Raw genomic sequence first — 26803 nt, 5'->3', positions numbered from 1 at the left:
ATAACCATTAACATTTCTATCAGCATGTTATTGCTATTAGTCTATTTTTATATATATATATATATATATATATATATACACACACACACACACACACACACACACACATTTATTTTGGGAATATATTTACATTTTAAGTAAAAGAGCAACATATCAGTTTCTAAACAGTCATGGAACTGTGATGGTGATGTACTTGTATGGATTTTTACAGATCATAATTACAGGTTATAGGTCACTGAAAGAATATATCTTTGAAAAAATTTATCATGGATTCTGAAGATCAGTGGATAAAAAGTAATTGTTCAACTTATGATTTAATATGTTGTTCATTGTTAAAGTTTACTTTGAAATATAGTATTGAGAAATTTTTGCCCCTTGCTTAATTGACACTTTTTGAGAAAGTAAATTGTTAATGAGATTATTACACCATTTAAACCACAATTATTCATTATTCCTAAAACAAAGATTCGACCATATTTGTTCAAGCCATCATATATATTTATATACTATATTTAAAAACTCATTCCAAAGACGTGTAGTACATGTAAGTTTTTAATTAATGTTCTGTTTAAATTAAAGAGTGCCAATATATATATATATATATATACAATTTTTCAAATAAACTTTATTACATCAAAAGCGTACAGTTGATCACTCAGCACTGTATAGCTCTGACGAAATTATAATATAACATACAATTTATTTATTGTACATGTAGATGTACGTGCCAACAAGTAAGTGAACATGCCAACAAAGTTTCAATATAACAATGTAAAATTATACCATTTGTACAAAAGTTATCATTTTAAAGTGAAAATGTCTGCAGTTATAGCTCCCAAAATCATTGGGGATATTCCGTCTGTCAGACATAATCAAAACAACAGATGCAGAGCTAGTCAGCATGTAACTGAAAAAAAGGGGATTAGGATCTGGGTGCTAGAACCCACAACGTCCCAGATCCCACTATTACTTATTGTCTATAGCCGGTTGTGGGTATGATAATTATCCCTAAAAAAAACACCATAAAAATATAAATAATATATTAAACCATAGTTTCTAGTTGCCAAAACATTTAAAAAGTCACTTGGTTATTTTCTTCATTTTCAGTTGTAAACTTAATGTTATGAGTTGTTTCATTATTGCAAAACTTCTTTTAACATAATGAGTGACTCTGTACTGCAAACATAACATCCACATATTTTAACCATATTTTTGGGTTAAGTGACATTTTGGAAAGAACTGTGTTTTCAAAATATTCCATGAAATTGTTGCGGAATATTGGGAGAGGGTAATCACATACGTAACCTTTGAATTCTGATATGGTCTTATCTCGCCTTGCACAAAGCTATCTCAATCTTCTTTCTGTCCCCCAAGCATTGCTGAAACATTTTAACATTCAGCACACCAGTCTATATAACCCACAAATTTCATGCCACTTTTGAACAGGTATATAACATGTGACCACCTTCCACCTATATTGGCACAGTGAGCTGCCTCTGATTCTCCTGCTCAATCGTCACTTTCTCGATTGGCACAGCATTGTTTAGACTTGTGTTTTTTTGCATGTGACTACCTTGTATGATTGTACTTCATTGACATTTCAATATCTTTTTCAACAGTTTTCTCTACTGTGTTTCCATTCAATTGTTGCAATTTTTTTTGCATTTGCTTATAGTTACCAAATTATATGCCAACTTAGAATTACTTTGCAATTCAGTATATCAACAACGAAATTTCTCATTATGCTGGACAATGCTTCTGGTACAACTATCCAGGCATCAAGTTAGACTTTATCTGCTGAAGAGGTACAAGCCTTAATTTGCAGGGAGCTAGATTCATATGTTTGGCTGGTAACTCCTACTCATTTTCAACCTGATGATGTTTCTAAAGATGAATACAATCAAGGAGAAGAAAATGGATTCACTTTTTCGACCATCTACTTATTTTGGTCTGTCACACTCTACACCTTTACAGGATATCTCACCTTCCACACACTTGGTTGGAAATTTTATCCACTATTTTACTTTCCACAGAAATACATTTCAAAATTTAACTATGATATCATTTAGAATGAGATCAGTTATTATGTTTCCTGAGTAGTTACACTGAACTGGATGTAAGAGAGTCTGGAAATAATTAAACACAGAGGTATTTGTTTAAATAAAGATGAAGGTCCAGGAATTTCAGTCCTCCAGTTGTACTTGGATTAACATTGTACAAAGGAGCTGCATATTTATATGTGTATATTTATTAATAATATATTTTGTACATTGTTTTATATTTATGTTGAGTGTTTACTTCACACATCCATACATATATATAATATAGTGTGTGTATGTATGTATGTGTGTGTGTGTGTGTATGTACTTAGTGGTGTTGTTTCATTTAAACAGAATGTTAATTTAGAATTGACATGTACCTTGTGTCATTAGAATGTGTTTTTTAAACACAGTATATATATACTGTTGTCTCATCTATTTTTTATTCTGCCCGATGATGGCCTGAACAAATGTGGTCAAAACATGTAGCAAAATATCTTTGAATTTGCAATAAGAGATAATTCTGGTTTAAATGGCATATTACTTTTATTAATTAAATATTGCAAGATATATGAATTAACTAATTAAGTTAATCTTTGATGTGTCTATGAAGAGCACGTAAAGAAATTGCTTAATTCTGGTTTCCTGTACCATGAGCGAGTGAAAATATTGACACTTGTTGCAATGCCAGTCTATTGCAGGTTATCTTCCAGCAATCCATTGTTACCCACTATAGAGCTGGGTAGACAAAAGCAGTTAAGATACAGTGCATTTTTCAAGGACACAACAACATATTCCAGGCAATCTTCAAATCTGTAACATTTCAACTACAAAGAGCTGACCACTAACCCATGCTGCCCCTACTGTGACTTTATACAATATCAAAAATAATGTGTTTGTGCCCTCTCTCTAGACAAGTCATAGTACATTATTAGAATATGTTTGAGTTAAAAAATTGGCAATTGGTCAAATTTGCTAATAGCTTAATCAATTATATTCAGCTTTCAACGAATTTATTATTCTCACAAGATGACTATAAAACAAAAAGAAAATATTTATTTTTCTCGCAAGTTGCCTAAGACAACCCAACATATAATGCTAAAAATCATGTATCAATACCCATGGTGGGCAGGGCACAGAGAGTTAATTATGTAGTTTTGTGCTTAACAAAAAACAAATATAGTGTCAGTATTTTGATTACTTGAGTAGCTGAAATAATCAACAATAATTGGAAACCTTAATTTTGATTAGTTTATTATTTTTGTGAGTTGTGGCACCTAATTGATAAGTTGAGTAAACTTGGCTTAATCAAAAATAATAGTGAAAAATCATAATGGCAATGTTTTGATTACTGGATAGTTAGAATAATCAAAAACATTAATAAATGGAAACACTAGTTGTTGATTTTTGGGATGTTAGTTTATTTAATTGTAATTTGGATTAATCAGTTATTTGGGATGTTAGTTTATTTAATTGTAATTTAGATTAATCAGTGCAAGTTAATTGCCCATGTTTAGTTAGTGTACAGTGTGTGAATAGTGTAGGACTGTTAACTAATATGAAGCTGAGAAGCCAACTAAACATACTAAAACTATCTTAAAAAAAAGTCAAACTTTGATATGTTTTACTAAGTTTAGAGCTAATATAAGTGCAAGTAATCTTTGAACAGGTTGTTTATTTCATTTTTTGTCAGTGTAACAACAGAATTACTTAATGAGTTTTATACGTATAACAGCTGTAATTTTTCAGTTGTACTTTAATTTCCAGTATTATTACATGTATTTCCTTACACAGAAGCCAACATAGCAATTTTTTAACTTAAAAAAACATGACTAAAGAGATTCATGAATATGATTTTTAATTTTCAAAAATAACTTTTAATACAAAAGCTGTTAACTTGATAATTTTACTTATTTTAATTGCAAATCATTTTCTTACAAATGTCTTGGGCCACCATTCCCATAATTCAATCTGTAGCATATCTAAACTTAAATGTAGATGGTTAGCTGAGAATATTATTAGAGCTCATGAAAATAGTTAAACAATGTACAGTTAAATGTAGTACAGATTATAATCACTTGAATTATCTGGTCAATTTTGAGAGAGGTTTTTTTTTCATTTTTCTTTTGTAGAGGAGAAGGGCATGGAAAGTCAGGGATGTTTCCAGCTTCGTTTGCTATAAAGCTGGAAGAAACAGATAGTGAAGAGAAAATATCACCTATAGAAAAATATGCTAGAAATGATGGAAAACCCCTGGAGATTTTAGAGCCTGAAATAAATGATACTAAATCCTTTTCAGCTTGGTTCACTAAATCTTTAAATGAAAATATTTATTATGACTTAGATTCTTCATCTGAATCAAAACACGTTGGATACCATAACAAGAACAGCGGAATAACACCTTATGGTAAAACACAGTTTCCCTTTACAGCGCAGTATCCAAATGAGTTGTCGTTTGACTGTGGTGTGTTACTGAAATTGATAAGGCATGTGGATGATGAATGGATGGAGGGAGAAATTGATGGAAAAATTGGACTTTTTCCTACCAAATATGTGGACATTGTTGTTGACTGTAATGACTCTGAAAATGTCTGTTTTGATAACTCAGATCTAGAAAATCAACTTTACAAAAGGGGAAAGGTTCTGTATGATTTCATGGCACAAGTGGAGGGTGACCTAAACTTGAAAGAAGGGGAAATGATAACAATTCTCAAACAGTTGAATCCACATTGGTACCAAGCTAAGAAAGATGATGGTAATGTGGGAATCTGTCCTTCTAACTTTGTTAGAATTACTGCAAATGATGGTTTCCCTTGTGAAAGTAAGAGTGATGATGTGTTTCCCCAGGAATCATTACTGACAAGTTTAAATGAGGAAAAATATGCTAAAGAAGATTGGAATCAGTTTTTGAATCCATCGGATTATTCAGAGACAAAAGAACCTTTCAAAGTTTCAAGCCATGGTACTAGTCTGGAGGCACCAGAAGTCTTCCAACCATTGAGTAGTTGCTCAAACACCATTTCCTCGGAAAGACAATCTAAAGATTCACAATATGAGAGATCTTGCTTGAATCAAACGACAGGCATAAAGAGGTATCTGTAAAATGATTTCCTACATTAAAAGTGTTAGCTACTTTCTTAAAATTATAATAAGCAACAATTATTTATAGCTAGAGTTAAAACATAATAAATAATCAAACTGTACTATATTAATATTATTTTATAAATAATAGAAACTGTACTTGTGGTTATGTAGTTAATAAGAATCTGTGGATTACAACAATTTCATGGGAGAAAAGCCAATTAGGCTATCTCTTTTGAAGAGATTCATATGTCTGTTGAGTTATTGATGATATTTGATTTGACATACACAATAGCTTTCACTTAATTCAGCTACTTACCTTCTGAGATGTGATGTGTAACATTTATATTGTACTAAGATGTTACTCTTTTTTTTTAGTGCTATTTATTTTACAGAAAGTTTTAATACATAACTTTAACACTTCATCATTCTAGGTGAAATTTAATATAGCTTGTGTGATGACCTCAGTGTACTGATGAGTCAAGTATTGAAAAAAAATTTTTTTCCTTTTATGAGTATGTCATAAACATAAGGGTAAACCAAAACATTTAATAAGAAATGTTGGGTTCTAGCTGAAATTTTGAATAAGAATAGCTCTTAATTGTGTGTATTTAGAAGTATCATAATACAGTACAGTATCCATAGTTACATTCATAAAAAAGTGGGACAAGTTTTACTGTCATATTATTGTAAACTTGGATTGTTTTTTAACTGACAAAATGTTCTTTAAACAAAACAAGTTAAAATATGTATGAAAGAAGTTTTTATCTGATGGAGTCATTCAGGAATTAATAAGTTACAGACAAACAAATGATGTGAAAGGAAATTAAAGTTTTTTTCCAAAATAAGTTCAAACAAGATGTAAAAAGAGTAGATAAGTATATAAAAAGACAAAAATAAATCATTAATAGATAACCTAGATTTTCAGTGCCAAAATGTTGAAAGCATTACATGTTAATAATACTAACAGATTTGTATCCTGTGTAGCAAGAAGATCCAAGATATAAATTATTTTAATTGTTTTGTTTTTTCTGCACATGTAGTTTCTTAACTGTATTTGTAAAATTTTTTGCACAGCCCTCAAATTAGTGAAGATGAAAACCCAGTTATTCTACGAAATACTCATGGTTTTAGCTCTGTGCAAAATAGTGCTCCTGGTGAGTGACTTTGTCCTATATATTGTATGGTGTTTCTGATGTTATTATTGTTATGTTTTTTGGGTTTTTTTTGTAGGAGTTGAAGGTTTTTACATTTAAAACTTGCAAGTTTCTCAACCTCTCAGTTGAGAGCAATTTTTTTTTAAATGAGAATTTTGTAACATACTTTTTGTGAAAGGAGGGGCAAAGTAGGCTATTAACTCTCCAAATATGGGTAGGTTAGTTAAAGTGTGCATGTTACAACCTTTTGGCATAGTGACATTGAAAATGTAATCAAACAACTTTATTATCGATGTTTACCAGTAAGCTTAGCATCAGAACATGTTTTATAATTCAAATTTTAATGTAAATTTGAATTTATTAATTTTAAAAAGGAATATTTAAATATATTCTCAGTCATCACTTATTTCCATCATGTGACACTTTTTCACTCTGAATTGTCCATATTAGGTATATTTTACACCCCTATAATATATTCTAACTTTCTGACAGATTACACACTCATACATTAGGTAACCCCAAGCTAAAGTGTAAATTTCTAACCTCTACATTTTTTGCTACATGGTTTCCTCTTCTTCAGTTGCTCCAGGAATTTTTACCAGTACCTCTTCATTCATCCTTGTTAAGACAACCTCAGCCCAACATTCAACACCTGGATGTTTAACAACTCCAGCTTCATGCATGGAAGTTATGCATTCCTTTGTTCGACCATAGAGGTTTAAATTCTACAGTTTCTATTTATTTGACTATATCCTCCATCAACCTACTATGACAATCTATCAATGGAAATGGACTACATATTGTCAGTGGTGTGTTCAGTGAGCCTTCAACCCACTTCATCCAACCGTCTCCATAGTTTCAAGTTTTTTGACATGGATTTTTGAAAGGTTTGGCTTCTACCTTGCATTATATACAGCATCCTTCACTGGTCCCTTTCACTCTTCTTTGTATAGAAAGGTTTTTGACTCCTGTGCTATCTTGTTTTCTGATCCTTTCATATTCATTATCATGCATTATCAATTTATCCCATCAAACCTATGACCTCCTGTTCTTTGTATCACCTTTCCCTCAAGGTATATTTCTATTATGGTTAGCTTCCAGATGCAGCTGTTCTGATTTATTTGCCATTCCTGTTCAGCAGACTCTCTATCTTTCCACCTATTTTCTGCTCTTTCCAGACAGATCCTTCCTACTGAACACTCTCGCTGCCAGAGAAGGTAATAAATTCTTTTTTCGTATTCTTTTCCCAGGCATTTCTATCATACCCAGATCTTTTGTGTCCAGTCAGAGCACTTAGATGTTCTGTGGCTTGTACAGAACTGTTCAGCTTTTTATTTAGTGGGATCCTGCAGTGTTTCTGGATTTATCACCCATTACATTCACCAGAGGGCTTTGGGAGTTGATTCCTATAGCTTATTCGGGGTTATCTGCTGTTGATGGAAATATACTCCACATCTATCAATGTCACTGTCTGCTTGTCTGAACTGTTCTCTGGGGGATATTTTGTGAGCCAGTATGTGGACTTCTCCCAACACTTTCCTATCTCATTACCTTCATGATCTGGCAGTTTTCTCTTCCGTGGAATTTTTGCATCCCCCACATAGCTATGTTGACTACCTCTGCTAGATTTTAACAAGGTGTGTAACTTTCTTACCTGATCAACAGTTTTTCTTCTAGGGTTCCTCTTTATTTCCTTTGGATCACACTCAGTGGTGAGTGTTGCCCAGTCAGGTGTGCTTGTATTTTTTTCAGTTCTGCACTAGCAACCTTTATATTGGTTCATGGTTACAACAGGCTCTGTCAAGATGAGGTGTTCCATAAGACCATCTAGACGCAATTCTGGATGGTAGTATTATCTCACAATACATATCCAATGGACTGCCACTCATGGACTATCATAAGTAAAGCTAAAGGGGATTTTGTCAGTCCCTTCTGATCTTAGAGCTGAATCAGTCGAGATTGGTTTGCTTTTAAAACTTGGGAGAATATGTTCACCTGTTGCACTGTCGCCGGAGACCTGTTCCTCAGGACTCCCCAACACACACATGTCCCCCCCCCCCACCTACTGCTACTAGTGGAGCTAGGGAGTCCTTACCACAGACAGTTCCCAGTTGCTGGGGTGATGGACAGAGGATTTTTCCTTTGGAGTGTTGAGTTTTCTCCACTCTCAGAAAAGAGGGAGAAGTTGGGGACTCTCCTATCTGGGTCCCTGGAAGTTTTTCCCAGATATCAGTAGGAGCAGGGCCAACCTATATGGGAGCCTGCTTGTAAAACCGGTTCAGATTTGATGCTTAGCTATATGGTGGGGGTGTGCTTAGACCCTCTTATGAACACTGTCAGGTCTCAGGTTGTTCCTGCAGGGGACCCAGTTTTAAATCTCCTTTTAAATCCGAACACAATGAGGTCCAATCTTAGGCCCTTGGTGGAACAGTGTTCCACATCATCTCCGTAATTCCATGGGTAAGTGGAATTTTCCTTGCCCATTTGGTTGAGGAGTGAAAATGACTGTTCGTAAATCCAGACCAGATGAGTTCTGGACATTAGGTGGAGTATGGCATATATGATCCTGTCAATCCAAGCCTGTGATGTTGCCTTTTGGATTTCTTCAGATTGATCAGAAGTATTGTCCACTTTGGTATTACTTCCTTTCTGTCGTAAATCCAGTTGTTCGAAACGCATCATTCCGTGGCTGCTGATGGGGATCCTATCACAAAGATATGTATATATTTGTGATCCAACTGCCCTTGCCACCAGTGGGGGATATGGGTACCATGACCCCTTAAATCCAGCCCCGAATCATGGAACCTTGGCTGCGTGGTTGGGGCTAGCCCATCATACTCACTTGTGTAATATACCACCCTTTTCCTTTTTCTGAAGTTCTGGGTGTAGAGCATACCTATTCTGGATGTAGAGTGGTTTTCCCTGCTTGGGTACCACCTCTCATGGTACACCTTTGTTCTATACAGATATTTTCTGTATGAACTATGCCCTCACCGGCCCCCTCCGCCTTCTAAATGTGGGATTCTAGTTATAAGTGTCAGTGGAGGTATGTATGTTTCGAAAGTTATCATTTTTCTAATCTTAAATTGTATTTCCAAACATACTTACCTCCGCTGACACTCTCCCTCCCTTCCTCCCCACTAAGAGCTGATGTTAGTGACTGGGATGGGCTAAGTCTCAAAAAAGTGATTATATTGTCAACATACAGTGTTTATATAAAGTACCTGCATAGAGGGCATGTGAGGGATGGCATAAGGTTTTGCAAATTAGATATTGCTGAGGGCAGTCAAGTGGGGTATAAAGACTGGAGCAAGCAAACACAATATTTAGATGGCAAAGATGAAGATCGAGAAATAACTATAAGTGTCAGTGGAGGTAAGTATGTTTGGAAATACATTTACAGATTAGGAAAATGATAACATCTAAACAAGAAAGTCAAACCTACATGCCACACCTTTCTAGTTCATCCTATCTTTCAAAAAGTCTTTCTAGAAAATTTGCTATTGGATTATTTCTAACCACTAGAAAGAAAAGATTCCAATTCATGTGAGCATTGTAGTGTTATTCAACAAATATGTGCTAGTAACTTGATCTATTGTTTACACTAAGCTGTTCTGCTTAATAAATAGCTATCATATAGGGTTTAAGTGCAACTGTAATGAAGTAAAATTAAATGAATATCTGTTAGCTTTGGCTCTAAAAATAAACTATGTGTAATTGTCTGTTACACTGTGCAGTCATTCTGGAAAGAAAAAAGATTAATTTTGATTTATTTCATATTTTTTGTGTTGTGTGGTGGTTATAAGGTACCTTAGTGTTAGGGTAGTAAAAATGACATAAAATATAATAAAGTTTTACTGGAAAAACTTTTGATATTCATTTAGGAGTTTCTAGGGGTTATGCAAATGAAATTTGAAAATTTGAACTGACTTAGTAAAGGTTGTATAAATTCACAGACAAATATTTCATGAAAATACTTTATAAAAAAAAAGTTTGAGTATGTGTGCACAACACAACAGCCTCATAATGTTTACTGAAAACTTCACAAATTTTGTGAAGATGCACTTGCTACACTAAAAATTATAGTATGTATAGTTACATGTTCAAAGATTGTTCAAAATGACTGAGCTTATGTACAGAATCTTAAAACCAGCTAAAGTACTCTTAAAATAAAGACTTGGGATTCAAAGGAATTGCTAAAGTTCTAACAAATATTAAGTGGTGTTCTATTGCAGACAATATATTTTCATTGGTCTATGGATTGCACACTTAATAGTACAAAAAGTTTTTCATCTGGTAGCTGCACATAGTCAAAGAATGTTGTAGCTATTGTTGTTTACAATGTTTTCTCAAAGAAATGTTAGAACTGCATCTTAATTAATTTGATTTTGGTTTATGACTCACCTTATTCGTAAACCAGTATTTAAAAATACAAAATATATATTTATATATATATATATTGTTCATTATCATAACTTGTACTTTGATAAATATATTATTTTAGTAGGAAGAAGATATTTATTGTGGAGTTATTCTGATTTGTATATTTTCATTTTTCTTTTTCAATGAACAAAAGTTCAGCCTTCTTCTAAGAAGGAAGTGGTAGATGCTGAACCTAATCAAATGCATGCATTACGAGTCCCACACAGACCAGCTCCACCAGTTCCAACCTTTAGCTCACAATCATCACAAATAAAGCACGGTAAGATTTGGTATTCTTTTTTAAATGGATATGTTAATATTACAAATTTCTTTAAACCTTGGACTGTAATAGAAGAATGTTGAATATTTTTCACATAATGAATCAACATATTTCTTCAGATCAATTGAAGACCTCTGTTGACTATAGGCCTTTTTTGGGAAAATCTGTATAAATAAATAAATTTAAATTTTATGTAAATGATTTAGAACTAAGAAGCTGGACTAATATATAAACAGGGTAAACATTTTGTATAATTTGGATTTTTTCTGCATATGATACAGATATCTCTACAATTTATTATAACCAAACTTTGTTTTTATATATATGGTATTTGTATCTCATCATCATCTATAATATGTGTGAGCTAATTACACTTCTTATAATGTTTACACTTAAAATATATGTTCGAAATAATTAGGAAAAATTAATAATGTTATTATGTTACACCCTTTATTATAAGACAGCTAAGATTTTGAGTTTATTCATTTTAAGACATATTATGGCTGATGAAAGCAAGCTCATCTTTATATGTAATGAGATTAATTTATGTACTAGTCCAGTTGATCTAGATTATTCATTCGTATTATCATACAGTGTAGATGTATCATTTTAGTCTTAGTGTAAATTGCTGTTCCAGGTGTTTCCAGTGCCTCTTGGAATCAAGCTACATCAATGGAAGATAACAACAAGGTATTATGGACATGTAATATATCACAATAGTTTTTTCAGGGATTATTATATGAACTGCTTTTAACATATCTAACAAGTTAAATAATTATAATAATTTTTAAAATTCTGTTTCTTTCTTCTATGAGACAGTCGTTGTAATAAAGCCTTAACACTTTGTGCATAGTGTTGGTCTGTTGGACTTGGCCCATATTGGAGAATTAATGTTCAATATAATTCCAAATTTACAAAGTGTATCTTTGCCACATTTAGTAAGCTCTTTCTGAATTTTACAAAATGTTGTATAGAAAAAAATCAGAATTTTTAATAAAGTATTCTTAATTTTTAACTAAAGAATTATCTGTGAATTTATCAGTCAGACTCTCTCTCTCTGATACTCTAACTAGTGTGAGGGCAAGGTGAATTTCACTTTAACTCTCTTAATATGAGCTCAGTCAATTTGACTGACCATGTTACCTTTTTGTACTCATTCAAAGTCTATAGATATGATACTACTAACTTTTAATATAGTGTGTGTATCTTCGCGAAATTTGGCAGTCTTTCAGTAAACCTAAGTCTTTCTCTTGCAAAAAATATTATTTGTAGTGAAGTATGTTTAATAAACTAAAAAAAGATTTGTCCATGAATATATCGAGTATTTGTTTTGAATAGTCCGTGTGCAGAGTGATTTTCATGTTAAGATTAAAAATACTTTTTTACATCTCAAATTTCATTTGTGTAATCTCTAAAACCTCCTAAATACATTTCATATGTTTGTTTTCAGTGAAACTTTATTATTTTTCTGTTATTTTCTTTACCCTAACTGTATACAAGGTTGGTCAATTTGACTGACCTCGTAACCACCAAAAATAAATAAATCTAAATTACCCTCTTTTTCCTTCTAGAATGAACATGAAACTAAATGTAACATGAAACTACATTCATTTATCCTAAGTAGCTTTAAACTCATAACAGTATATGTCTATTTATAAATAAATTTTATTGTTTTATTGCCCTTTGAGCCATGTCTAACTACTATTCATGTCATTTTTAGTTATTAATCAGTTGGGAAGTGTGAAGCTCATGTTACACTATCAAGTTACCTTACCCACGAGCTGCTCATGTGCATGCCTTGTGAAACATGTTTATGACATTATTATTATTATTTATTTTACCTAATCTAACCTAAAAAGATCCCTATTTTTACATTTTAGCTAATTTTATAATAATAAATAAAGAATAAACATGAAAAACAAGAAATAAAATACTTTATCAAGTATTATTTTTCTTTTGCTGCCGACTATTAATGATACTTAACCCTTTTGTATACTAATGGTAGTATTGCATTAGATAATTTTTATTTAATTAAATAATGCGTCAAAGAAAATACACCAATAACATACAAAAAGTATACAATTACTCTCAAACTTTTTCTGGTTTTCTAACTAAGTGACAAGACCCATTACAAATTCATCCAAGCTAGTCATTAACTTTCCCACAGGAATAAACTGTGTATTGTAAGTGAAATTGATGATTATCTATTCAGAACACTGTTATACAATACATCATTTGATAGATGAAAAACCATCATTTTCTATTGATTATAGGTAATATATAATTAAACATAAGAGAGAACTATTAACAAATCCTGAAAGAGAGGATGTGACAGGATGGGTCTGATTTTCCATTTGTTAGCTCTGTAACCATATAAAATTGAAGGTTATAAAAATTATGGTTTGTCTGAGCAATTTCAATTTTATTAAATTATTATAGGATTTTTTAAAATATTGCCTTATAAAATTAAAAACTTAAAACTTTTATACTATTAAAATATGGATTATTAGCTAAGATCTTATGCTATACTAATTGGTATAACTTAAAGAAAAAGTAGTTAATAAAATTTTGAATGTAAGACACAAAAACCTTGTGTCATGCACAGTAAAGGATACCTGTGGCATTAGGGTTAACAATAAAAATACTTTTTTCATCTTATAGGTTCATATTTCATTATGTATATCAAGTGTTTTTCAGTAAAACTTTGTTTTATCTCTTATTTTCTGTATGTTAACACTAACTGTAGTGAAATCAGCAAAGTAGGGTAAAATGAAAAGTTGAAAAATTTTAAATATATCTAAATTACCTACTTTTTTTCAATAATGACTGCATACCATAACAGACAATTACACACTATTCATTCTTACAACCAACAAACTCTTAGGCAATTTATGTTTATTGTTTCACAGCTGCATGTAGATTATGACACAAGTAGTTTGTCATAGTGAGGAAGCTTTGTGAAAGCAAAGGATCAAGTTACATGCACACATAGTTAAATTACAATCATGCTGTGCATGCCATATTGTAATAAGAGCATGGTATAGCAAGTATTATTTTTATTTTCATTTAAGTTTTATTATCTAACAAAGTAGATCTGATAGGATATCTTACCTCTGCTCATTCAGTGCTGCCCCTCTATATGCACAAATTTTTTTGCTCGCCAGTAGCCTTGAAACTCCCACCTACCCATGTTTCTACATGGTTCAGTTGTGTTGTAGTATGCAAATAAGCATGTGGCAACCCTCCACCAATAGGAGAATGACACACTCATGTCGCAGCTGGCTCTCTCTATATTGTAGAACCCAGTTTTCTTTTCTCAATTTGGCACAGTGTTAAGATGTGTTAATATTTGCTTGTGCTTTTACTTTAATTTATGTTTATCATTTTGGGGCTATCTATTAAACAACTTAGTTGTTTTTTGCTTCATTTTATACAGTGATAATCTTAACCGCAGTTGGACATGACTTCTGAATTTTTTTCCACTACCACTACTTCCTTAGTGACGAGCATTACAACATTTTAACCTGCTGTGTCTCAGGCTACAGACAGGCATTACACTTTTGGCTGTGGTGGTCATGTTTTTTTTGACAGAAGATGGGTTATGTCTTGCAGCTGGCTGTTTTTTCCAAGCCCAGACCTGACATTTCTTTGTCTGAGGTCACACTCGTTTTATATATTGGCTCTCACTCTTTGGAGAGTAATGCCTGTCCAGGTACACTTATTCTTAAGTATGCACTGTACAGCCAGTAAGGTCAGTAACACTCACTGTTAAGATGTGGTGTTCAGCAAAACCACTAATAGTTTGTTCCTTGCTGTGATTTGTGTCATAAATATGTTCTTCCCAGGACCATACACTTTCTTCCAATGAAGTACGGAAGTCCTTACCACTTACCAGCTCCTAGTTGTTGGGGTGGTGGACCATAGAGGCTTCCTCCCAAGTGTGCTTAATCCCACTCAGTTGAGAGTATGGCAATGATGTTCTGCTGGTGCAGATGGCACGATCATCCTTCTAATGTGAACCTGATGTACAATTCCAGAAGCTGAATTGGACTTTCCCGTTACATGCAGTTCACCAGCTGGAACCCTCCTTCCTACCACTACCTGGATGTCAGTTCCCAGGCAACTTTTGTTGAAGCTGGACCAGTCAACATAAGACCTCACATGTGAGTAGGCTGGAACCCTCCTCTTACAATGGACTGGATGATAGGTTCCTAATGACACATGGTTTTGGACTTTTCGTTCCACCTTCCTACTGTTGTCTGGATGTTAGTTCCCGGGGGAGACAGTTCAGGTTGTGTTATGTATGCAAACATGATAGTTTGAGTTCTGAGAACGGACGTGCTTCTTACATTCTGGTTCCTGAAGTGAAGATGATAGAGGATCCTCATACTGTGGTCTGGATGATACATTCCTGGTAACAATGGTTTTTGACTGGAGTTGACTTTCCAATTACAGTCCAACGTGCTCTAACCACTCCACACCATGGGCACGTCTGGCTACAGCTCGTCAAGGACCCTCCTCCTACCTTGAACCGGGTGACCTATTCCTGGATCCACTTCTTTTGGGGTTGAATTAATCCCTCATTTACAGTCCAGATAAAGATGATTGAAGAACCTCCTCTTTCTGTGAATGTAATGATCCATTCCCAGTTCCATTAGTTTTGGACTGGAATTGACCTCCTGTCTATGGTCTGACATGCCCTATCGACTCTATACCTGGGGCATGTATGTCTGAATTTGTATGTGCTTCTTTACTGCCCATTTAGCAACACATTCATTCATTGAGGACAAAGAGTATACCTGGTTCAGATGTGGTGCAGTCTTTCACAAGTGTGTTCCTCTACTGAGAGAAGCCACACTCAATGGGCATTCTTCGGACACTTTCCGAAGGGTGCTCATCTAGGTAAATCTTGCACTGGTCCCTTCACCAGGTCAATGTGGGATTCTAGCTATTATGTGAACGGAGGTTAGATTTTGTATCAGATGTTAATATTTTCTTACACTGAAAATATATTTCTGATAGATATTTATCTCTACTTAAACTTCCTACCCTTTCTCCCCACTTCCGGTACTTCTTTTCTGCCTAATCTCAAGGTGAAAATTGGGTTCTACAGTATGAAGGGAGCCAGCTGCAACAGGAGAGTGTGTCATGCTTCCATTGGTGGAGGATTGTCACATACTTATTTGCATACTATAATGCAGCTGAACCATGTAGAAACATGGAGTAGGTTAGAGTTTCAAGGCTAATGATGAGAGAAAAAATTTGTGCATACAGAGGGTGGCACTGAATGAGAAAAGCTATTGTGTGACAGAAGGTAAGTATCTATCAGAAATATATTTTCAGTGTAAGAAAATATTTTGTTTACTAATGTAAAACTAAAATTTTAGGCTATAAATTTACATACATATATATATATATATATATATACTACAAGTCTGTAATTTATGTCAAAAGTATAAGTATAAAAAGAAAATCTAAAATGAGCAATTCAGAGTAAATAAGTGTCGCATGATACAGAGAAGGGAAGATTGAAAATTTACTTAAATATTAAAATTTGAATTATAAACTACATACATTTTATGATAAAACTGTTTAAGCCTCTTGCCCCAGGTACCCTTTACTGCGCATGACACAAGGTTTTAGTGTCTTACATTCAATATTTTATTAAAATATTTTTTGTTGATGTATACCAATTAGAATATGATAAAATCTTAGCTAATAATTCATATTTTATTGGTATATAAGTTTTAAGTTCTTAATTCTACAAGGCAATATTTAAAAAAATCCTGAATTTCCACTAATGTGACCCACGTGACACATTTTGTCTTAGTATGTTATCATCTCTATTTTATTCATCACCCCTCGAAAATGTATGAAATTATATGTAAAATATTACTCAAACAAATCATAATCTTTATACACTTCAATTTTGTTTGGTTACAAAGCTATCGAATAGAAAATCAGACCCTTCCTGCCATATCCACCTATCACATCCTCTCTTTCACAATTCCTTGATTGTTCTCTCTTATGTTTCATTATATATTACCTATAACCAGTAGAAAGTCAAGGTTTTCATCTATCAAACGACATATTGTATAACGAATAGAATATTGTCAGTTTCACTCACAGTACAAGATTTGTTCCCATGGGGAAGTTAACGACTAGTTTGGATGAACTTGTAATGGCTCTTGTCGCATAGTTAGAAAGTTAGAACATTTTTAGAGGTAAGTGAATTTGTCTACTTTTTGTATGTTATTAGTCTATATTCTTTGGTGCATTATTTAATTAAATAAAAATTATTAAGTGCATTACTATCTACATTATAAAAAATTAGGGCTAACTCTCTTTGAAACCTGAGAGCAAGGAAAAAAATATTAGGTGAGTACTTTATTTCTTGTTTTTCATATTTGTTCTTTATTTATTACTGTAAAAGTAACTAAAATCTAAAAATATGGATCTTTTAAAGTTATTTAAAACTAGATTAAGTAAAATAAATAATAATAATATGATTAAAATGGTTTACGAGGCACACACGCAAGCAGCTTGTGGGTAATGTAATTTGACAGCGTAATGTGAGCTGCATGTTCCCCAAGTGATTTACAACTTATAATGTTAAGAACTTAGAGCTACTTAGGATAAACAAATGTAGTTTCATGTTACAATTTGAAGTCATTCTAGAAAGAAAAAAAGGTTTATTTTGATTTTTTTTTTAGGGTTACAAGGTCAGTCGATTAAACCAATCCTGTTTTGAGATAGGGTAGAGAAAATGAAAGATAAGCTATAATGTTTTACTAAGAAAATACATTTGAAATGCATTTAGGAGGTTTTAGGGATTACACAAAGGAAATTTGAGATTTTTGATATGAGGAAAAGTATTTTTTATCTTAACATGAAAGTTACTTTGCACATGGACTATTCAAAACAAGTACTCAATATATTCATGGATAAATATTTATTTTATTTTATTAAAAATACTTCACTAAAAATATTATTTTTGTATGTGAAAGACTTACAATGTTAACTGAAATAATGTCAAATTTTGTGAAGATATACACGCTATAGTGTAAGTTAGAAGTATTAAATCTATAAAGACTTTGAATGTGTACAAAGAGGTCACGTGGTTGCTCAAATTGACCAAGCCCGTGTTGAGAGAGTCAAACATATTGGGTAGTTTTTGTATTTGAAAGACTTGTAATATTATCTGAAAGTTAAACAAGTACAAAAAGGTTACATGGTTGGTCAAATTGACCGAGCCTGTATTGAAAGTGTTAAATAAATGTTGAATGTAACTGTGTAAAATGGACATTGCATGTGCACTTTGATCTATCCCCAGGCACATACATTTAAATCTCTGATACGATTTGCTATAATATACATATATATATATATATATGTAGTAGCTAGAAGGTTTAAGTTCTTTAAATTTCTAAATATACAGAGTTCTTCCAGAACTTAAGGTATAAATACTGGTTTGGTGAAGTTTAGGAGGCTTTAGAAACAAGCAGAGTTGATGAGATAGCAGTCATAAGAGATAATATCTTTCAACATAGTTAAAACACTGGTAGATCATTCAACAAAAGCTTATGACACATGTTGAGATACATTATTAGATTATATACTATGTAAGATGAATAAAAGTTTTAAGTGAGCCAAAATAATTTTATTTGGTGCAATTTGAGAGAGTAAGTTGAAATTGTAACTTTCACAGAAATGTTACACTAATCTTCAATGCTCAAAAGAAATATTTTATGTGTAACATCTCTGTAATTATCAACTGTGTGTGTGTACATATAAATGTACAGCTTTACTGCTGTTGTTCTTGATTTTTCTAAACATTTTCCTCTTTTTCAGAATATAAAAGATGAAACTGATGGGTTAAAGGACAGCATAGAATATTTGAGTTGTAAGTAGAGTATTTATATTTGAAATATTGGATGGATATTTCTCTGTATCAGAAGAGAAGCAAATCAGTTATTTGGATTGTGTAATGTATATAATATTAACTATTTAGTATTCACGTTTATGTTGTAAGCACTAAAAGTTAGCAATATGTAAAAAAAAAAATATAAGGAAATAAGCCACAAAACACTTTCCTCTAAAACAGCTGACTTGTGGCACTAAAAACAAATATCTTGCAATATGACATTTGGCTTATTAAAAAGTTTGTTTTGAATTTTGCACAAAGCTACACAAGGTCTATCTGTACTAGCCATCCCTAATTTAGCAGTGAAAGACTATAGAGAAGGCAGCTAGTCATCATCACCCAATGCCAACTCTTGGGCTACTCTTGTACCAATAAATAGTAGGATTGATCATCACATAATAATGCCCCCATGGCTGAAAGGGTGAGCATGTTTGGTGGGATGTGGGATTTGAACTCATGATCCTTGGACTGTGAGCCAAACGCCCTAACCACCTGGCCATGCTGGGCCTTACGGAAAAGAAGGCTTTTATCATATTTTTGCATATGAGTGTATATGTCAATTATAAATGCTGTTTTTTTGTTGTTGTTTTTTTTAAATTGAAAAAATATGGAACTTAAAAACAAGATTAGGTTTCTTCATTTATATGTACAGTTATCTTCTTCTTATTCAAGATTTTCACAAGTCAAAGAATAAAGTGCCAATGTTTGAAAATAATCCTTATATTTGAATTAGTAAAACAGCTTAAGTAAAATGAAAGGTTTGTAATTCTAATAGGTAATTTTATTATATTGTTTAATACAGTTTGTTATTTTCAACAATGTTTAGACCAGTGATGTGCAGTAAGCAACATGATGGAGGAAGCTGTGATACATAGGGGGTGGAGGTGTGGGGATATAGAGTGGGGAGTGCATGTGCAAGCAAATTCAACCAAAACCATAACACTTATTGTGACCAGTTGTTTAAAAAATTAAAATGGAAATTCATTCATAATAATTAATGCATCTTTTATAATTGCTTTAAATGATAAAGTAACACAAAACCAGAAACAGACATCCATAAATAAAACTTTAATTTACTGAAAGTATGTTGACTTCTTTGGCTCTTTAAGTTCTCAGAGAAGCTCCTTTTCTCAGACATTTGATTTAGCAGGTATTCCAATAATTTTTTTTTTCCTGGTAGCAACGAGCTCTGTTGAGATGAGGTGTTCCGTAAGACCAACTTGTGAGTTTTCCAGATAGTAAACAATTATACAACAACAAACAATACACTACTGAACTGCCACTCATGGTCTATCATGAGTAAATTTTAAGGGGATTCTGCCCATCCCTGCTGACCCCAGGATTAAATAAATTGAGGTTGGTTTGCATTTCAAAATGGGTAACATTGTGTTCACCTATTGCACTGTCTCTGGAGCATCATTTCTCGGGACTCCCCAATGTGATTAACCCACATTTCTTCTTGTGAAGTGTAGGAGTCCTTACCACTCACAGTTTCCAGTCACTGGAGTGGTGGACAGAGGTTTTTTCCTTCTGAGTGACAGTTGAACTCATTATTCTGCTCAAGGAGAAAAGGGTGAAGCTGGGTGCCCTCCTACCAATAACCCTGGATGGTCTTCCCAGATGTATGGTAGGAGCAGGACCTGCCTACATGGGAGTCTATTCTTAATTCCGGTTCAGAAATAACTATCTGGTTGTGTTGTGGGTGGCCCTTCTCTTTGGTCATCACGGAAGAGGGGTACTCCACTCCTTGTAATTCCACACGTAAAGAGTCAATTCCTGTGTCGTTGGTTGAACTTAGTTTGTTCCATGTCCTCCTCATAATTCTGGGGGCACAAGGTGTTGCCTTGTCTCTCGGGTTGGGGACTTAGGATTGCTGTTCGTAATCCCAGGCTGGGTAGTCTCTGTTTCTTCAGGTTGAGTGAGATGTGACAGGTCCCATAATTCCAAGTTTGGTTTGTTGCATTTTGCACTTCTTCAGGTTGGTGCGAGGGTTTGTCCACTTTTGTATTGCTTGCCTTCTCTTTGTAATTCTGGTGGCTCGACATGCAACATTCTGCAACTTTCAGGTTGGGTTCCAATAATACCAGATTACTAAACAAGACCAAATACAAAGTGGTTCTCATGCCCTAGATCTAGATTTGGGTCCACAGTCTTATAATTCCAATGATGAGATGGGACCTTGTCTGCCTGGTTGCTGCTTAGCCAAATTCATGTTCTTCTAACAATGTTAGGATTTTGCCTCTGTGGCTGGCCATCCTTTACTGCCTAGGAATTGGATTTCATGTTATCTGGGCAAAGAGCATACCTGTTCACAAGTAATGTGGGCCCCACTAGTGTGTTATTACTATATCTCTAATTCATACACCTCTTTTTCTATGCATATGCTTTCTGTGTGGATCTTACTCTCACTGGTAAGTGTGTTTTGGAAGTTAACATTTTCCTATATTGAAAATGTATTTCTGATAATACTTCCCTCCACTCGCACTTCATCCCCACTAAATGGCCAGTTTCAGGGGTACTAATTTGGACCATCTCGAAAAGTGAATAGGAGTTAATAATGGGGAGCTTATATACAGATCTGGAATAGGGGGTTCATTGATGTAGATGGAGAGAATCACAAGATTTAACTTGCTGTGGGCAATATAGTGGAGTATAAAGGGTGGTGCAAATGAGGTATCAGAGAAAACTAGTGCAGACAGTCCTCACGCACAGATAAAATAACACATCTTAAGAAAGTACATACATACACGTGTGTGTGTGTAAGTTGTGTATGTATATTACACAAGTTATTATTCTTATTAATTTTTTATTTATTTTAGCTTCTCATTACTCTCAGGAAGCTATTACCAGTTTTTTTAGCATTGATAGCAATGTAGAACATTGTGTATGATACATATTTCATGCTTTATGTAGATTGTAATGCCTGACATGCTTTTTTTTTAGTTGTTTATGTTTCTGATTAGATGATGTTCAGAGGTTGGTGTTTAAAGAACCCAAAGAAATAGATGACACTATGCAGCACACAGAAGCTCTTAAGGAAGAGGAGGACAATAAAAACAAGGAAACTGAAGACCACAGGTATTGGACACTTCTTCTTTAAAAATACATTAATGTAGCAAATCATAAACCAAGAATTTAATCCTTTCATTTCCGAAGAGTAAGTAAAATATTCAACTAATTGTAAGAGGTTTAATATGAAATTTACTTAACCTTTTTTTTCTACTAGAATTTCTCCTTCAATGCATGAAATTTCTTGTAGCCAACAAGTAATCTTTGGATATAGCCAGTTGTGGACAGATGAAATTACTCTATTTGCATGTAAACTTGTAACATTTTTCTTCGTCATGACTTCCTATACAATATATACATTCCAAAAGAAATATGTTTTCAGGAACTTACATTTTTATGGAAATATCGTGCTATTTGTGATGAAAGCTTCAAATATGTGTGACTACTGAACTTTATTTCACTGTGAAAGTTTAAAGGTATATTATTTAAAAAAGTAGAATAGAAGAACTGCATCTCCGACCATTTATCAGAGCAATGTACATAACTTAGAGAAGTTTATTACAGAAGATAAACAATTTTTTTACAAAGAATATTTATATATTCCTAATTGGCTAAATCTTTTAACTTAGACAAAAGATGGAAGCACTCAGGAAAAATGTGATTAGAGAGCTTCTACAAACCGAACAAGATTATGTACGAGACTTGGAAATCTGTCGAGATGTGTTTCTTAGAGATCCATCAGTTGGAAAGGTAATAAATTATGCAAAATTGCTAAGATAGTCAATTAAATTTTAGTTGCAAAAATATTTTTTAATGCTTTCTAGCAAAATATTTTTATTTTTTGCTGTATCTAATCTTTGATTATAACTGCTTGATAAAAATGTATTTTGGGAAATACAGAAAACATTGCTAATGGATTTTTCCATAAAGCAGCAAAGTTTGAACAAAATTTATTTCATTTATTAAATTTTTAAACTTGTTTTGTATTCTTATTATTTGACCTAAAAATACTGTTATGTCTAAAAATGTGTTTTAACTCTCAAATTACTGACTTATATACTATTATGGAAAGTCCACATATTTTATTAAGTTTAATAATTTTGTTTTGCATGTTACAATATTTAGTGTACAGAAGTGAAAAAAAAATTGAAGTAAATAATTTTCTATGTAAAATATATATGGAACCCTAATTGTAATCAGTGGAGTAATTTTCATTATGGATGGTATTTTTGCTAAATGCTTTTGTGCAACTCCTATGTTATTAGAGACCCTTTAGACAATAAACAAATTGATCATAAGTAATTTGACATGAAAATAGTTTACCAAGACATGTTTAAAAATCCATTGTTGTCTACCTGTATGTGTGAACTCCTTCAGTAATTCTAGGAATAAAAAAATTGACATGGAAATTTTCAAAGACCAAAATGTGAAGTAAAAAATTGTTTGGAGAGAATTTTATAACAAATCTGTATTCACTTCTTTGAGTTTGCTGTTTAATTGTGTCTGTGATGTGTGGTCTGTCTGGTATGAAGCTTGATCACATTACTATATCAATTAAAAACACTAAATATACAAATATAATATTTTAATTTTACTCAGAAACAATGAGGTCTTTCTGTTAGTAACGATACCTTATGCTATTTTTTTATGTCAACAGTTATGGAATAAAAACTTTCTTAAAGTAGTTTATTTCAGAAAAGCTAAAGGTGTAGTGAATTGTGGCCTGAATAGTATTTAAAACTTCAAAATTGCTACTTTTTGATTATTTATTATATTTAAAAAAAGTTAAAACATATTTTAAAGCTCATCTCTTGCTTTTTATCTATTTATTATTTTCATATGATATTCTTATTTCAGAGAAAGGGTATAGATATGGAGACATTGTTTGGAAACCTTGACGAAGTCATTGAAGTAGCTTCAAAATTATTAGAAAACTTTGAAAAAGAGGTGACTGAAAAATCACCTGAGGAGCAAAATATTGGTAACAGGACTAATCTGTTAAAATATTGATTGTCTGAAACATGCTTGTATTGTCACAAATGAAAAAATGTAAAAGTAGGTTACTTTCTCTTGTAGCATAATATTCATTTGTGAGTTGTTGTTGTTTTTTGTTTGTTTTTTGAGTAATAGAGAAAACATGCAATACAATGTATGTTAATTCACATTTGATATGAAAATCCAAGATAAGGTATGCTGGAAAGATGGGCAAGGGCAGCACAGGGATTGGTTAAATGTGTGTGATATCATCAGGCAATCTCTACTAGTAGTAATTAATAGGCTATCTAGTTAATTTTTAAAACCTTTTGTTGTTGTTTTCTGAAGCTTTACCTTTAACTCTCTCACTATGGGCAGGTCAAAGTGTGCATGTCACTAAACATATAATTAAACTACATTATTTTCATAGTATACAAATATACTTTGCATAAAAACATAGTTAATAATTCAAATTTTAATATTATATAAGTTTTAAGTTCTTAATTTTATGAGGAGATATTTAAAAAATCCTCAACCTCACTCTCATGTGAGAATTGTGACATTTGCCCTCTAGGTATTCACTCTTCTCTAATTTATTTACTGCCTCTTCTAGAAGTACAGAATTTAATGTAAATTACTCATTATAATATTGTTATCATGTAGTACAAATATAATTTTTATTGTTTTCAATCTTATTTTGTTACAGAGCCATATAATAGGAAATCAGATCCCACTTGCCATGCCTACCTATCACATACTCTCTTTCACAAATTGCCAATAGTTCTCTCTGAATTTTAATACTATATTATTTATAGCCAATAGAAAGCCAAAGTGTTAATCTATCAAATGATGCATTATATTATGTTGTTGTCTGAACAAAAGATTGTCTATTTTTCTGCCAGTTCACTCTATATTCCCATTGAAAACACATTGACGAGCTTAGCTGAATTTTTAACGGATCTTATCAAATAGTTAGAAAGCCAGAAAAATTATAATAGTTATTAAATATTGTCTTCTTTTCATGTGTCATTATTCTGTATTCTTAGGTTCATTATTTTATTAAATAAAAAAGTATTTAGTGTTGTTGTACCATAAGTATACAAAATTATGGTTAAGTTTCATCGAATGTAGATAGCAAAAAAAAAGAAGATCCAGGTAGGTAAAAACAAATGTATACTGTTACAAGTTTAAACCATTTAGGATAAACAAATGTAGTTTCATGTTACAATTTTCTAGAAAGAAAAAGAAAAGGAAGTTTAGATTTATTTTTTGTTTTTTTTCATGAGGATTATGATGTTGGTCAAATTGACCAACCTCTTATAGAGTTAGGGTAGAGAAAATAACAGATGAAATATAAAGTTTTACTGGAAAAACATTTGAAATTTATTTAGGAGGTTTTTAGGGCAATCAACACTTTGACTCAATATACTCAGAAAGAAATGTTTATTGAAAATACTTCATATAAAATTTCTGATTTTTTTGCTTATAAAAGACTGTTAATACTTACTGAAAGCTTGCAAAATTCCATGAAGATACACAGAACACATTAGAAGTTATAGTTTTAAAACTATAAAGGTCAAGTTTGAGTCAAACTCAGCTGATTCAGTGAAACCCGTAGCAAGAGAGTTAAAACCTATATAATTGCTCAAAGAGCCTGTAATAATGTATAACAGCCTGTTTGATGCTTCAGCCACTAAAAATGTATATATTTACATAATTATAATTTTTGTTTCTTCATTTAGAATGTAACATTCAGTTCTTAGTTGTAGCTGTCATACTTGTGTTCTGAAACAGACATTCACTGTGGCCAATGATACATGAATAATCTCAGCTACAAGATAAGGAAAATTATCCTCAGTTGTTAGTTATAAGCTGGAAAACAACTATGTTTGAATTATATATATACCCTTAGTTGGTTTTGTAGGATGTAATCGATGATAATGTAGCACCTCTGAAAAAAAGATTTTGCTACAAATAGCCTGTAATTTGTCAAATTTAGTCTATTTTAAATACTAGCAGCAGCAGACACTGCTGGGAGACTTTAGTTTAATTTCAACTATACTTGTAAACATTTATTATTCCTTTGCTCTCAACTGTAAATATTAAGGTGTGAAAGAGAACATACAATTCATAATTTATTATATAAGAAATAATCGTTAACTCCATCAGTTATCATAATAATAATCCAACTGATACATAAAATGCTGTACGTGAGATATGCAATAATAGAAATATTGTCAGAATCTTAGAAACATTTGATAATAGTAAAATTAAACACTTACTTTGAAATGAATATTGGAAGTCTTCAAAATTCTGAAGTTAAGTGATCTAAACATGATCAATTGTTAGTGTAATTTAAATTTAAAATATGTACAAACATGATAGAAAATGAGTAAAATATCTATTGGCATTGGTAGCAACTAAGGAACTAATGAATGTAAGGATAATTTACAGAATCTTGTAAGGGCATATATGTACCTTGGTGGTACCTGAAGACTGATTTATCCAAACATGTATGCAACTCGGTTATCAGTAGGAAAATTTCATAGCTTGTCAGATTTCCTATAGACCGCCAATTAAATGCCAATGCTGTAATTTGATTGGCTTTTATCTTATTAATAATAGCTTACATGTTGCATATACAAAGGTCTTGTTATAATGTTTCTAGATTGTTTTTTTAGAGTGTGGTACATTTTTTTTTGTATTAGACTGCTTTAGGTAAACATCATATTGTAAAATAATCACCAAATCAAGCTACAGGCTGCAGTGTTAAGGGTTAAAAGTTGGGTTACTTTATGCATAATTACTTTAACATAGTTCACTGGTATTACATTACCTATGTATAGCCCCTCGACGTGGATTCCTGTACGTGGTGAGGGGACCTCCCAGGGAAGGTTCTGTATTTTCAGTTACTTTC

At 32.5% G+C, this 26803-nt stretch overlaps 1 protein-coding gene across 6 annotated transcripts in view; it reads left to right on the top strand.

Moving 5' to 3' along the window:
* The window catches only part of LOC106459286 (dynamin-binding protein-like), a 79162-nt gene that overhangs the window by 16210 nt on the left and 36149 nt on the right, over positions 1 to 26803 (top strand). For all 6 annotated transcript variants that reach the window (XM_022385735.1, XM_013918897.2, XM_022385734.1 and 3 more), the window contains 8 exons: positions 4172 to 5131; positions 6198 to 6277; positions 10854 to 10979; positions 11617 to 11669; positions 18831 to 18882; positions 21867 to 21981; positions 22542 to 22662; positions 23770 to 23893. In XM_022385735.1, coding sequence (XP_022241443.1) covers positions 4172 to 5131; positions 6198 to 6277; positions 10854 to 10979; positions 11617 to 11669; positions 18831 to 18882; positions 21867 to 21981; positions 22542 to 22662; positions 23770 to 23893 — 1631 coding nt within the window. The remainder of the gene's footprint in view (positions 1 to 4171; positions 5132 to 6197; positions 6278 to 10853; positions 10980 to 11616; positions 11670 to 18830; positions 18883 to 21866; positions 21982 to 22541; positions 22663 to 23769; positions 23894 to 26803) is intronic.

This window comes from Limulus polyphemus, unplaced genomic scaffold (assembly GCF_000517525.1).
Source record: "Limulus polyphemus unplaced genomic scaffold, Limulus_polyphemus-2.1.2 Scaffold587, whole genome shotgun sequence".
In the NCBI taxonomy this organism is placed as follows: Eukaryota; Metazoa; Arthropoda; class Merostomata; order Xiphosura; family Limulidae; genus Limulus; species Limulus polyphemus.
The sequence above is the reverse complement of the archived record's forward strand: the minus strand, read 5'-3'. Positions and strand labels throughout refer to the sequence as shown.